We start from the raw sequence: 14,400 nt of genomic DNA, 5'->3' as shown, positions 1-14,400 counted from the left end.
CAGAGAGGGCTGTGTACTGCCTTTCCAGCTGTTGCTATTGAACCAATAGAAAGGATAGCTGGGTGCATGAACTGTGTGGGTCACATGTTTCTATGCCCTTATTCCAAGATCAGTGATGTGGGAGCCAAGGTCTCAACGTACACCATGAAGTCAGTTCAGACACAGCTCTCGTGGCAACTTCTCTGTGGATAGTTTATGCCAAGGAGGTGCTAGAAGAAAGTAGAAGGTTCCACAGCAGAGGAAAGTAGTCAAGACTCCAGATAAATACAGATGACTGGGAGTTGGACTTGCTGACCTCTAAGGGTCCCTTCCAACTCAAACCATTCTATTATTCCATGATTTTCTGGCCTCCTCCTTCCTTTACTGTCACTTTTCACCTCAGCCTATCACAGATCCAATAGACCTCCATGCATTTTCCATCAACTTTCACCAGAATGGAAACGGTAAACAGTCTGGAGGCTGATTTTTACTGCAGACGTGCTGTGCAGTATTTATGAAGGCCACGGTGAATAATTAATGGATTATTGCAATTTGGAAAGATTAGCCATAAAACCTTTTGTGAGATCGGCACGAAATGCATCAACACTTTGCCAAGAAGCATCGCTGGTATAATTTCACTATGCAAGAACCCTCAGTGGGGCATAAACATTTATTATCCTCTGGGGAAAGGGGCAGAAATGCCTGTCCATCAAGGACTGGGAGAAGGGGTTCAGATCTTTAACTCAAATGTCATTATCTGGTTTGTAAAGCATCCAGTATTGCACCAAATGGGCGACTTTCAACACATTTTCTCACAGGTGGGAAGTAGTCTCCCAATATCCATTTCATGGGCAGCAGTACTTGGCGTTGATTCTGTGACTATCAATAAGGAATTGAAGAGGCGTTGCCATCACAGCATGAGGCAGTACCCTCAAAATAGAGAAGCCCTTTATACTGAAGACCCTTCCTGCATCTTATATCCCAATAAAAGCTATTAGAGAATAGTCACAGTAATGTAAAAGGAACAGAGCATTTATTTGTTCTTTTTCTCTTCTTACACATCTTCCCAACCTTCAGCAATTGATAGATAAGGGACTTCTTGAGGCAAAATAGTTTCCAAAACACCGTATCAGAAACAGACAGGTGTAAATGCAAGAGGTGTCCATCTCTACTGATACATTTTCTACTGGGCTGTAAGTCTGATTTTCACATTCAGCTCTTCCTCCAGGCAGCAGCTTCATTTTGAACAAAAGCAAAGAAGAAACCATGCTGCTGTTTTTCAAAATGGTTAACCAGAAGGACACAGGGAGAGCTGTGTGTGTGTGAAAGAGGGAGCTATGGTGTGTGTCAGGCATTTTATAAACAGGGATTAATGGTCTCCAAAGCTCAATAAAGTGACTCTATGTTGTACCTGCTCATTCAGAGGAGCTGAGGAGAGCTTCAAGCATTTGTGTCATCATTCTTAAAGAGAGGGGAAAAAAAAAAATCTTCATTTAAATGCATATAGTGGCTTTTCACTTGGGACTGAGTGGAAAGTTTTTCTATTAAAATGCAAATGAAAGAATAAACTGTAACTCCAAGTTTCTCCCTGAAAATGGATGTCTCCTTTCTGCATTATGGCAATAGGGTGATCTGTGCTTTCCGAGTTCGAGTATTTTATCTTGCTTTTGGGAAGAATGGAGTTGGAGGGCAAGAAAAAGGTTTCAGATTTGAGGCTCCTTAAGGAATGGTGCCCTTCTTTTAATATATTAACATTAATATTATATTAATATAATAATTGTGTAACGTTGTGTTATGGTTGGAAGAGAGACTCAAACAAGCAGGAAACTGAGAAAAAAATATTCATCTGCACAGCATTCTTTCTCGTGGCTGAATTATTTCAGAGAACACCTTAACATGAGTGATGCTGCATTGTATCAGTGCAGGACATGCATGCCATATGAGATTGTTTCAGCATCAACATCTGATAAAAGAGAAATGTTTGGGTTCATGTGGTGGGCCTGCAAGAGTCAAAACACATGTTCAGATTCTCTGAGAGTCACAGCTCTCCTCCTTCCCACAGAAAAGAGCTGTGAGCACAGGGGGAGATTTTAAGTGTCCTCCTGAGCTGCACAGCAGGACCTCTTTCTTTGGTAGATCAATGAACTTCAGAGTAATCTTTTCAAGACACAATAGTTTTCAATGCTTGTGAGCTCCCTGAGTTTTCTCTGGGGGCAAAGAGTCCTTGTTGAGATCCAGTAAGACAATTCAAGACCCAGTTTATCTTGCAGAAATGTTGTTGGAAAAAAAGTTCCTGAGTTGTATCAAATAGTGGAGATAAGAGAGGTCATGGCTGCAGTTGCCCCAGGCATGGAGATGAGGAAGCTCAGAGCATTTCTGAATGGTACAAGGGCAGGCCTTATTCTGCAGGGATTTTGAAATTAGCCTTAGGTCTTGAGTTCATCTTAGCCAAGCTGTCATTCAAGCAGTGGTGGAGTCACCATCCCTGAAGGTGTTCAAGAGAAGTATGGATTTGGCACTGAGGCACATGTCTAGTGGACATGGTGGGGATGAGTTGATGGTTTAAACAGATTACCTTAGAGTTCTTTTTCAACTTTAATCATTCTATTTTTTCAACTTTAATGATTCTGTTAAGGAGACACTCCAGTCTCCTCTTCTACCAGGAAAATATTGGTGTCTTCTGAAGTCCACCTAACGTAGATAAACTTTTGGGGTTGCCTACATTTCCCTAGCACTGTAGGTACCTCTGCTCATCTCCTGTGCTCTCAACATGACTCTTTGCTTTCACAGACTCTGACACTCTCTGATCTCAAGCCGAAGCGGGGACCTGTATCGGGTGGCACTCAGGTGACAATTACGGGTAATAACCTCAACGCAGGCAGCAACGTCATTGTGACCTTTGGGCGACAACCATGCCTCTTCTACAGGTACAGATGAGTCCTTCCTTCCTTACATACCTGAAAGATGTAAGCAATCATGGTCAAGAGACTTCTGCAGCCCAGACAACCTGTCCTTCTAGTAATTCTTGGCAGAACATCTGTTCTGCAGTGGGACCTTTGCATTCTTCCCCAGCACAACCTTACTGAGTACATTGTGGGGTGGGAGAATAGGACTTATTTCATTGTTTTGATTGCTATTTGATGTGCTTTTTCCATGGCTCCTTGTCAAATTTCACTACAATTCTCCACGGTCCCATGCTTTGCTACTTGTTTTGAGAGTATGTAATTTAAAAGATTCATTTTGACGTCCCTACTTTAGAAAAAGCAAAAACGAAAATCTGACAACATCAGTTATAAGCATTAAAACACCTCCCTTTTATCCAAGAATAGTCCCATAGTGCTGAGAAACAGATGACTTGTAGCATTTTCGCTCAGGATTGGCTCCTATTCAATTGCAGTTCAGAGGCTTAATGTCAGTGTTACCTGCTGAATGTTCCCTGATCCCTGTGAGAATGAGCCTAAATCCAGTTCCCAGGGGCTCCTGCAGCTCAAAACTGCTAAGTGCAATGCATTTTGCTGCCAGTATTGGTGGAAGCTGAAGACAAAGTTGGCACATTTCTCCCAGCTTGTCTTTGCCAGAAGACGGGCCCAATGGGAAGCTGGGACTACTGTCCTGGGGCAGGATGTTTCCATCTCCTGGCTGTTGGGATCCTGCTTAGCTGCCTGTCATGACTGAGGCGTGATTTAACATCTATAATGCACGAAGGTGAAGTCACAGCTTGTAATTTAAAAGGCCAAATGGGAACCACACTGCTTGGGGTTACTTACAGAACAGACTAGGGAGTTTTAGAAGGGATTCAGCATGGTTTTCAGGGAAATTTAAAGAGCACTTGAAGAGTACGTTTGAGGTACATGCCATGCTACAAGGGAAGAATGAACTCCATTTTATCTTTCTAGGGATATGAGATGAGGCCGTGCCACAAATCACAGGGCTGGGAAGGCTGAAGGTGGTAGAAGCTTGGATTTTTGGCTCTTTACTGAAGGCAATGCAATGCCACTGCAATATGCAGTCCTGGAGTTGTATTTGAGCCTTGCCCAAAAGGAAACATTTACCCAGAATCCATTTTAAGTAAAATCATGAAATGCTTCCCACTACATTAGCACTTCCCATACAAAGGTCCTAGGCATGTTGCAAGTGGCATTTAAACAAGGCTTACAGTCCTTAATGCAAAGTAAACTTTATTATCCTGGACTGGAAAGCTGAGGTGCAAACACTCCCTTTTATGAGCTGCTGCTGAACATGCCTGCAGGCAGGAAGGAAATATCCGTCACGTGTTTAATCGCTCAGAAGTATTTCTGCAGCGAGGTCTGTTTTGGACTTCCCTTGAGGTTTGTGTTTTGAGATCTGAGCAATAGTGGCTTGTGTAGTTTTACTTAAACTGGTGGAAAGGCAATGCCACTTCCCGTGATGAATTTGTCACACAATACTCAGTATATTCCTGCAGCAGCGAGTTCCACCACTTCATAGTTAATAGGTTAAGATCACAGAACATAGGAGTATGTAACTGGGTTCTTACTGGTTTGCTTCTTGCAGATCCTCCTTTATATTTACTTACTTCTTCTCACAGGAGATCCACCAAGCACATTGTCTGTAACACCACAGCCTCAGATGAAGGCTTTGAGAAAGTAAAAGTGTCTGTGAGAGTGGACAAGGCCAAAATACATCAGGAGCTGCAGTATGAATATGTGGAAGATCCAACCATCCTGAGGATTGAGCCTGAGTGGAGCATCTTCAGGTAATCATCCCATGGGCACATCACACCAGTTCCTTTAATCTTTTGTTGCAGCACTGGTACATTTGTGTTGGTCCCCGATACTTAAAAGTGCTTTCCAAGCATCATGTTCACTAGAAAACACATATTTATCTAACTCATTCACAGGGCCCAAGAACCATGAGAGCTGGTGGACTTGCCTCCTGGGGAGACATTAAATGCCAGGAATGTTCTGTGTAGCCTCTACAGCATGTTGGATGCTCAGAGTGTACCTGTAGCCATGTATACCCCTAGGACAACATTTCCAAAGAACCTAGTGAGGGATGGGCAGGAGCCACACTTATTCTCCAAACTGACTCAGTGTAGCCCAAGGCTGAATGAACCTTCATAAGTAGAGCACAGCTTCCTCTCTTCATGCAGCAAAATCCAGCTGCAGTTGCTCACCAGAATCTTGTCTCAGTGTCTCCTGTACCCAAATGCTACCTATCCAAGTGATATTACATTTTATTGGGTCTATTGTATTCCTAAAGACTTTGATTCTTACCTTTTCTGGTCATAGCTGTGTTTTGGGTTCCACTGAGCTAAGTCTACACCTTTTCATGGTCCATTGGTCATGACTGTGCTTAGAAAAGAGAATAGTACTCAGGTTTTAAAGCACTTCATTTACAACCTTCATATGTTTGTTGGTTTAGGACTAAGTATTCACAGAATCATAGAATGGCTTGGATTGGAAGGATCCAAGTATCAAGGATCATCAAGACCCAACCCGCATGCCTCATGCAGGGCCACCAACCTCCGCATTTAATACCAGACCGGGCTGCTCAGGGCCCAATCCAACCTGGCCTTGAACACCTCCAGGGATGGGGCATCCACAGCCTCTTTGGGCAGCCTGTTCCAGCATGTCAACACTCTCTCTGTAAAGAACTTTCCCCTGATATCCAACCTAAATCTTCCCTCCCTATTCCTTGTTTGGCTGTCATGCTTGAAAGCTCCAGAGCCATCTCCTGAGAAAAAACACAAAGAAAGCCCTAGTCCCTACCCTACTGGAGGGCCTTCCTCCTTGTTAGGTACTCTTTTGCTCTTCAGCCCATTGCTGCTGCTTTGGTGAATTTGGAAGGTTCATCTGAAAATGCCTGAGAGGAGCATTTGTCTTAGTTGTGGAAGCGAGAAAACGAGACCCAAATGCACTCAGAATCTTGCAGAAATGGTCTCAGGAAGAGAGAAATTGGTTATTAGATGTGCTGGTATTTCCTCGAAAAGATACAAAATAAGAAATCTCAGTATTCCTTCATTCATACACTGCAGCTCTCTGCTCTCCTGTCAAGCAGGATTGATTGGAGTATCTAGGGATTAGGAGCAGGACTCATAAATCCCTTCAGTTCAGCTTCCCTCCAGAAGATGTTTTCACAAATCAATTAGTGCCTTTAATTACCGTGAGGGAATTTACCGATTTAGCTGGATTGAATCTTTACACATCGAGCTTGAAGCTTTCGCATCTGGATTTTCCATTTTGAGGTTTTATTTTCAGTCAGAGTTCAGGTTATCAGTAAAATGAGAAATCACTTTAGTCCTTTCCTTATTAAAGTGAGTTTAGGACTGGTTAAAGGGTGCAAGATTGACAGCCAAGGAGAGTGAATTCCTCTGTTATCCCCAGGAAAGTTACAGAATAGGGCCCTTCCTTCATCTGGCTTCAGGCTGGGGGATGAAAGAAGATCTCCAGAGTCTTTTGCTCCTTGGTTTCTCTTCTGAAGCTCCCAGCAAGAGACAAAATGTAGCCAAGGAGAGGCTTGAGGTAAACTGGCAAAGTTTTTGTTTGGCTATGGGGTGCAGAGACTCTATCCCATTTCCCAAATGAATCTCCTGTCCTCTCTCCCAGCATAAAACATATCAATGTGTGTTTATTTCATGGGTGCTACCTTACTTTCAGGGTGTGTAGCTGATAGATTGGATGACTGAGGGTCTATCTGTCTCATCAGTAAGGTACAGCCTCTAATTTTGATTTCCTTTGATATCTCTAAAATCAGAAAGCATCCACTTGATTGGTAGTGACAAATTTTAACCAGATCTACTCACCCCACCTCTGCCTTCATGCCCTTTCTTTTACACCTTTGAATCACTCCAAAAGGTTGTAATCTCGGAGGACAACACAGTGTCTGAAATTACATCTGTGGTTTCAGAGTGTCTGGGATCTTTTATGGACTATCACTGTTAATCTGTGCAGCTCTGCCCTGCAGGTTGTAATGGAGGCAATTAGGGTAAAACAGGCTCAGAGAGCTGGTTGAACACAGTCCCAACTCAAGTACAGAGAGTCAAACATATGGATCTGGGGATAGACTGAGTAGGCTCTTCCTTGCTATATCTGTTATGCAGTATGATTCATTGCAGCAAATGCACTGTGCTTTGATTCATGACTCCTAGTTGAGGGACTAAACCGTTTTGAGGGACAGATGATTGCTGCTAAACTAACATTGCAAAATTAGCAAATGAAGGTACCCAGACTGGCTTAAAGCCTTCTCAAGTGCCATTTTCCAAGACAACAAAGAAAAGATTATGGATGATTTATTACTGTAGTCAAAAAATAATGATAAAAAAAAGACTCAATCTAAACAGGCAGGTAACTAGAATGTTGTAAGCCGCTATTAATACTTTTAATTGGGATTTGAATTATGTCCAGAAAATATATAGATCTGCAGAATAAAAAGCTTTGGGGCCAAAGAAGAGTTAAATTAAGAAAGCTCCTGGTGTTCACACCTCTAAATTTTTGATGGTGAGCAGTATCTGTCACTATTCTGATCTGATCTGGGCAAGAAGTGTCTGCAGCTGAAGGCAACGGACAGCAGTTCTCACAAAAAAAACAAGTAACAGTTGAATTTGCTTGATTTGCAAGCTAGACTGAACCTTTAGGTGGGTTTGTGTCTTTAGTGGATATGACTGTGAGGGTGGGTAGTGATAAGACAAGGAGGAATGGTTTTAAACTGAGACAGGGGAGGTTTAGATCAGATATTAGGAGGAAGTTTTCCACTCAGATGGTGGTGACACACTGGAACAGGTTGCCCAAGGAGGCTGTGGATGCCCCATCCCTGCAGGCATTGAAGGCCAGGCTGGATGTGGCTCTGGGCAGCCTGGTCTGGTGGTTGGCAACCCTGCACATAGCAGGGGCTTGAAACTAGATGATCATTGTGGTCCTTTTCAACCCAGGCCATTTTATGATTCTGTAATAAGGATTCTATGACTATTTTGGCTTTACTTTTGCAGAGGATAGACTCCTCTGACCCACCACTCTTACTGTGCTTATAAACTGTGGTCTGAACCTTCTAAACTCAATTTCCAAAACAAATACAGAATTTTTAACACATGGGTTTAAAACTGTATGCACAGACGTGGTTGATTAAATAAAAGGCTTTATTTATACATACACACACTCATATATGTATATATTTATATATGCACATGAATTTGATATGTCTGGAACACATTAAATTGTTGAGCAAATATGTGAAATCTCTTCTAGTTTGAGTCAGCAGAGATTCATAACAATAATACATGATGATAAAAATAATAAAAGCCCATAGCCAAAAATCCACATGAAATAAGATAATGGATAAAGAAAAACTTGTTTTGTGAATTTATCTTCTGGTTACTGAAAAGCAAGGTCTCTGTGGATGATGTCAAGGATATCTAAGTTGTAAATGAATTTTGGGGAGAAGGTATTTTTTCTATAAGGAAAGGATGGGAAAGTTCTCTTATAAGTGAATGTGTGACTTCAGAAGAAATCCTCTGTGTGATCAAGAGAGCTCAGCCATTCAAACAGACCTCACAGAAATGACAAAATATACACTTCCCCATGGGAAATTTCTCTTTACTGATGGATAGTGAGAACTCTGCAAAGCTCACAGCCAGATGTGGTTCATACAGGCATTGCTTGAAAGACTATAAGGAACCTCTCAGTGAAGAGTCACAGAAGCACCTGCAGAAAGATGCTGCGTGACAGCACTCGTTGGTAGAGCTCATGGCTTCACCATCACCTATTGCTAAAGACTTGGTGTTTGTGGTCAAAAGAATGGTCACATAAGTGTCTCCATGTCTTGGAAAGTTGGCAAAAACTTTTTTTATGGCAGTGGGGTAGCCTTCCTTGTGCCATTCTTCCTGTGCCTATTCTTAAGATGAGTCTAGATTTACAGGCTTCTTGAGCAAAGTTATATTTAAACTAGTAAATACTAATTCAGGTCTGTTTTTGGTCCAGAAGCCAGCAAGTAGAGATACCCCTCATCCTTACCATCAAATAATCTTTCTTTCTTGAAAGGCAGAATAGCTTCATCCATTCTGTTTATTGGAAGTATTCTCTGGTCCTTGCTATACCACAAACCATGACCAGATATTGCCTAGGAAAGTGTTAAGACAATTTAAATTAAGCCAGTGTGCAGCTTATAAAAGCATTAATGGTCACCAGCCAATGTATGACTGATGTCCTGGCCCTGTTGGTTATCAGTCTGAAATTAGCTAGAGGGGCTGAAGAACAGGCTGGAACAGGCTGCCCAGGGTGGTGGTGGAATTGCTGTCACTGGAGGTGTTCAAGAATAGGGTAGATGTGGCACTGAGGGACATGGTTTAGTGGTGTGATGGTGATGGGTCGGTGGTTGCATTAGGTGATCTTAGTGGTTTCTCCAACCTTAATGATTCTATGGTTCTATGATTTAGTCCCAGCTAGCTGCATCCAGCTCTCTGAAACCTGATAGCTGCACTGCTGAGCAGAGGTGCATGTTGGCATTCATTTTTACATGCCCTATGTGATTAATAATGGAATACACAATAGAGGAACTTGGAAAACAAAGATTAGAACTAGGGGAGATCTGTGGGCCAGCTCAGGCATCTTCCTTGCAGTTTATCTATTCTCTGGTGTTTTCTCCAGTCTCACTTATAATGCACTTTTTTCACCTTTCATCGTGCAGAGGTTTACCTAGAAGCTGGAAATGGATTCTAGGCTTTCTTTTCCCCATCTCATATAAATACAACAGATTTCTGCATGTATTTCCTTCCGATTCTCAGTAAAGAAAGAGCTCCAGGAAATAAATTGAAGCCTGGAAAGTTTCCAAGGAGGGTTGCAGAGGCAGGTGTCAAAACTGATGAGAGTGCTCCTCCTCCCTGGGAAATCTTCAGCTCTGCAGCAGAGGCTGGGCTGTCCATTGATGACATTTCCTCATTCTGTCTTGGATGCTGGAGTCCTGACAGCTGAAGTTTTCACTTTCTCAGATAGCTCTTCCCCCTTCTGCCCTTGCACCCTATTGCCCCTTCTACAGGCACTCGTGATGAAAAGGGAGAGCCTATCTGGCTGAGCAGTGATTGATTTGAGTTGGCCAAACCTTATGGTGAACCCTTCCCCTCAATGCAGAGCTCAAAGACAACCCAGATCCATTCCTTTGCAGTTTTCTTCCTCCCTCTCCTGAAAGTCCCCTAAAAGTGGTGTTGACTGCAGATGGAAGAGGCAAGGGAATGGAAAGAAGAGTGTTTCAGAGAGCTCTTTCCTTCTGGTGACATTAATTACATGGAATGAGAAGGTCTCCATTTGTCTTTTCTTCTTAAGCTGGCCTGAGAGATGTTACAAAAGCAGTAAAATCTACCAAAGGCGGGGTTGTGGCTTGTATGAATGAGTTCTCTCAGGACATGAAACCTTGGCTGAGCAAAAGGACACAATGACTACAAATCTCTATTCTACACCATGGTGTAGAGTGCTGATTCTACACCATTTGCAGACCGTATCTGCTTAGGTCACCCAATGGAAACCAAGTCTGAACACATCGGCTCTGTTTCTTCTCAGTGTTATAGATCAGGGCTCCCTGGCAGAAATGAATTAGGTGGTTCACTGAGGTGACATTGCTTTATTCAGAATGATGCTTTCTATAACACGTTTAATATTCAAGACAAATGCAGAATGCAAATAAGATAGCACTGGATCCTCGAGAGTTGCTTACACAAGACAGATGTTTTGAGGGTTTCTTAAAATCACAACTTTACACATTATAGAATAGTCTGTGGACCATTCTGAAAAGCTTCTTTTAGATTTTCTGCTCTTCTCACCACCAAAGTTTGTAGCTATTTAGTCCTAACAGAAAAGATCACCCAGATGCTGCTTGATGGAACAATTTGTGGAAGCATGCAGTTTTACATATTTTTCCCCAAATGAATGAATTAAAAAGTCTTGTTTGTTTTGTTTGCCTTCCTTTGGTACCATAAGATGTGGTCAGACACTTTGCAAACAACATTTAGGAATACAAGTCACCCACTACTGGTCCATTCAGTCAGGTATGTATTAACTGGTTTTATGCTCTTCTTTTGTTTCTTTTTTCTCTAGTGGCAACACACCCATTGCAGTGTGGGGAACTCACCTAGACCTGATCCAGAACCCTCAGATCCGGGCAAAGCATGGTGGAAAGGAACATGTCAATGTGAGTATTGGTACTAACCTGCAACTGCAGGAGAAGACATATCCCAGGTGGTGATAGAGGCTGCCTAACAGCTGTGGAGACTGAAACCTCTTTCTGCATTCAGAGAAGAGGGTATGATTTCTTTTAAGAAAGGCACGAGATGGCCAATTAATAGAGTCATGGAATGGCTTATGTTGGAAGGGACGTTAAAGACCCCATGCCATGGTTTGCCACCTGCTTGATCAGAGCCCTGTTCAACTTGACCTTGGGCTCCTAACACCTCCAGGGATGGAGCATCCACATCTTCTCTGGGCAACCTGTTTCAGTGCCTCACCACTCTCTGCATAGAGAATTTCTGCTGCAGTCCAAGCTGTCGTACCCGGTCTCAAATTCCTGGTAGGAATGGGTTATGTTTTGATGAAATGGATCACCAGCTTGTCTCTTGGTAGCAAAATTTTTCTGCTCCTCAGTGTCCTCTGTGAGTAGATGAGCATGTCATCGAAAAATATCAGCCTACCAGTAGAGCTGAAGACATTTTCCATAAACTCTTCTTGTGTTGGGTTTCTCTCTCCAGAACTGTGAGGTGCAGAACAGCACAGAGATGACCTGCCAGGCTCCTGCGCTGGCTGTTGACCCCAATCACCAATCTGAGCTAGCTGAGCGTCCAGAGGAGTTTGGCTTCATTCTCGACAATGTGCAATCCTTGCTGATCCTCAACAAAACCAATTTCACCTACTATCCAAACCCTATCTTTGAAGTTTTCAATCCCTCAGGGATCTTGGAGTTGAAGCCAGGAAGTCCAATCATACTGAAGGTGAGATGGGGACCAAGAATTGGATAAGGATGGTCAGACACATGCTGCTTATTGCCATTTCGTGTCTGCCAACAACCCGCTAAATGTAGTGGCATCCCAACATTGTCCCAGAGATTTCCTCCACTCATTAAACCTGTCATATTGCATCACATCAATCACCATTTGCGAACATCACACCACTCACTGCTCTGCATCTCCCAGTACCCATAACTAAAAAATGTAAACTGCTTTAGCATCTTGTTTGCTGCCTAAATTTGCATCCAATGCTGTTTGCTGTACCCCAGCCTATTTCTTGTCTTTTAGACACTTTTCTTTCACCCTTGGGAAAATCCCACATCAGTCCTCCATCACATCTTTAACCTGAATAGTAACACAAAGAACAAATTATATGCTTGAACATTTCCATATCAGCAGTTGTATGAGATTCATATGCAAATAAATGAGCATGCATGCAGAATACCTGCTTGCACGTTTGGAAATATGTTTAAGTACTACCTGATCATTTTCTGCTTGTGGAAGATTTGTGTGGAGTTTGAGGGAAAGAAACAGGACAGGCAGCTTTGACTGATAATAGTCTGTATTCATGCTGTCTTTTGTAGGATTTTTGAGCAGCTTTTACTTACTAAGTAAGTGAGTTGTGAACTATGAATGCCAAGTGCAATGTTAACACTGGAGTAATAGAAGCAGAGATGGAAGGAAAACTCCTTTGCAATACATTTTTTTGAGTCATGATACTGCTTTCTACCCAGGGCAAGAACCTGATCCCACCAGTGGCAGGAGGGAATGCCAAGCTGAACTACACGGTTCTGGTTGGTGAGAAGCCCTGTGTGGTGACTGTATCAGATGTGCAATTATTGTGCGAGTCCCCAAACCTCACTGGGAGGCACAAGGTGATGGTAAGTGATGCTTGAAACTCAGCCTTTCTTCCATGGATTTGGTGGAAGGGTACAGCAATGTGTTTCCTTCACCATTTGCCTTCTGTAGCATCTAGAAATATCAGAGCCCCTTCTCAATGCAATACCCCTGTCAGTCAATCCTGGAAGAGTAACTTGGAGATTTTTGCAGACAGTGGGGTACCTTTTGGAATCATAAAACTTTAGGATGATTTTTCTCTTTCTTTGTGCAGCCGGTGTGAACCCCAGATGCTCATATGAATTCTTACTTGTAACTTATTCCCCACGTGACAAACTGCGTTAAATGTATCAGTTTCCAGCAATTTAGCAACATACTGATGGCTAAAATTTGTGCAGGATGTGGACTGTGGTGTGACTTCGAGATTTTGACATCTATACAACTTAGTATGATCTTGCATATCCTTCCTGGAACCTGTGGAAAAAGAACCTAGTGATTACATCAGAAGGAGCTTCCTTCTCTCTCCACTGATTTATTCACTCCTTTACTTTCCTCTCAGTAATTTGCATGCCTCAGTGCTCTTGCTTGATAAACAGCACACCAGCAAACTCAGTCTGAGTTGTGCAGAGCTGTGGGTGGAAGCAAGACGTAGCTGACAGCAGACATACAGATGATCAATGCTTCTCGTTGCCCGCGATCAACTTTTTTCCAGCTCTCTGTTGCCCTCCCAAATCTCATACATACTTATTTAATTCAATGTAAGGAGATTTGCGAGTTTCATGGAGAGACAATGCCTTCCTCTTTAAAACAAGAGGGATTGTCTTTTAGAGAATTGAGAGTTTGTGGTGACTGTATGAGTCCCATTTGTGACTGCTGCTTGGATCCCTCATATTGGCTACTTTACTTTTCTGTTCTGAATTTTGTCATATGGAAAATAGAGGTGATAATCCCTTTCAGTCATGCACATATGCTGTGGCTCTCAGTTCATTGTAAAGCACTTTAATACAGTCCAAGAAGAAAAATAACAAACATGAGATTTTCTCTGTGTAAATATGAAAGCTTTGGAACAGAGCAATATATGTTGCCTGTAATTTTCATGAATTTCATTAAACATATGTTTAGTCAGAGAGGGACAAAAATGATCCTAGAGAGATAAAACTCAAAGTCAGGTGAGCAATTATCAACTCGTGGGGATCAGGGAGGATGAACATCTGGCCAGGCCTTGCTAATTGAGAAGACTCCTCTGTTCCCACAGCTTGGGACAGCCTAAGAGAAACCTCAGAGAAAGAAATAATCCGTTTTTGAGGACACTGATCAAACAAGAGATACTGTTGGAAAAAATGAGAAGGTGATTGCATTGAAGCCTATTGATGAGCATCTCTGTTAGGGGCAATGGCAGATTTCCTTGTCTAAAGCCAGCAATCAGGCAAGCCTTTGACAGGATCTGGGCTGGGAACCAAACACAGAAGCTCAGCTGTGATGGAGGCCAGTGCCCAAGGATGGACTTTGCATCTGTAACTTACCAGGGGGACAGCTGGGCTTGGAAATGCCTCCTCCAACATGTCACAGCAGCTCTGTTGCCCATGTTTCACAGGGATGTCACTCTGATGGTTTGGATAACT

The 14,400-nt window shown here is 42.6% G+C and overlaps 1 protein-coding gene across 3 annotated transcripts in view; it reads left to right on the top strand.

The window, feature by feature from the left end:
- The window catches only part of PLXNA4 (plexin A4), a 445,689-nt gene that overhangs the window by 375,260 nt on the left and 56,029 nt on the right, over nt 1-14,400 (top strand). For all 3 annotated transcript variants that reach the window (XM_052680712.1, XM_052680714.1, XM_052680713.1), the window contains exons 15-19: nt 2,770-2,906; nt 4,547-4,714; nt 11,040-11,133; nt 11,687-11,926; nt 12,676-12,822. In XM_052680712.1, coding sequence (XP_052536672.1) covers nt 2,770-2,906; nt 4,547-4,714; nt 11,040-11,133; nt 11,687-11,926; nt 12,676-12,822 — 786 coding nt within the window. The remainder of the gene's footprint in view (nt 1-2,769; nt 2,907-4,546; nt 4,715-11,039; nt 11,134-11,686; nt 11,927-12,675; nt 12,823-14,400) is intronic.

Source organism: Tympanuchus pallidicinctus, unplaced genomic scaffold (assembly GCF_026119805.1).
Source record: "Tympanuchus pallidicinctus isolate F22 unplaced genomic scaffold, pur_lepc_1.0 scaffold19, whole genome shotgun sequence".
In the NCBI taxonomy this organism is placed as follows: domain Eukaryota; kingdom Metazoa; phylum Chordata; class Aves; order Galliformes; family Phasianidae; genus Tympanuchus; species Tympanuchus pallidicinctus.
Note: the sequence above shows the minus strand (reverse complement) of the source record. Positions and strands in the feature narration are given on the sequence as shown.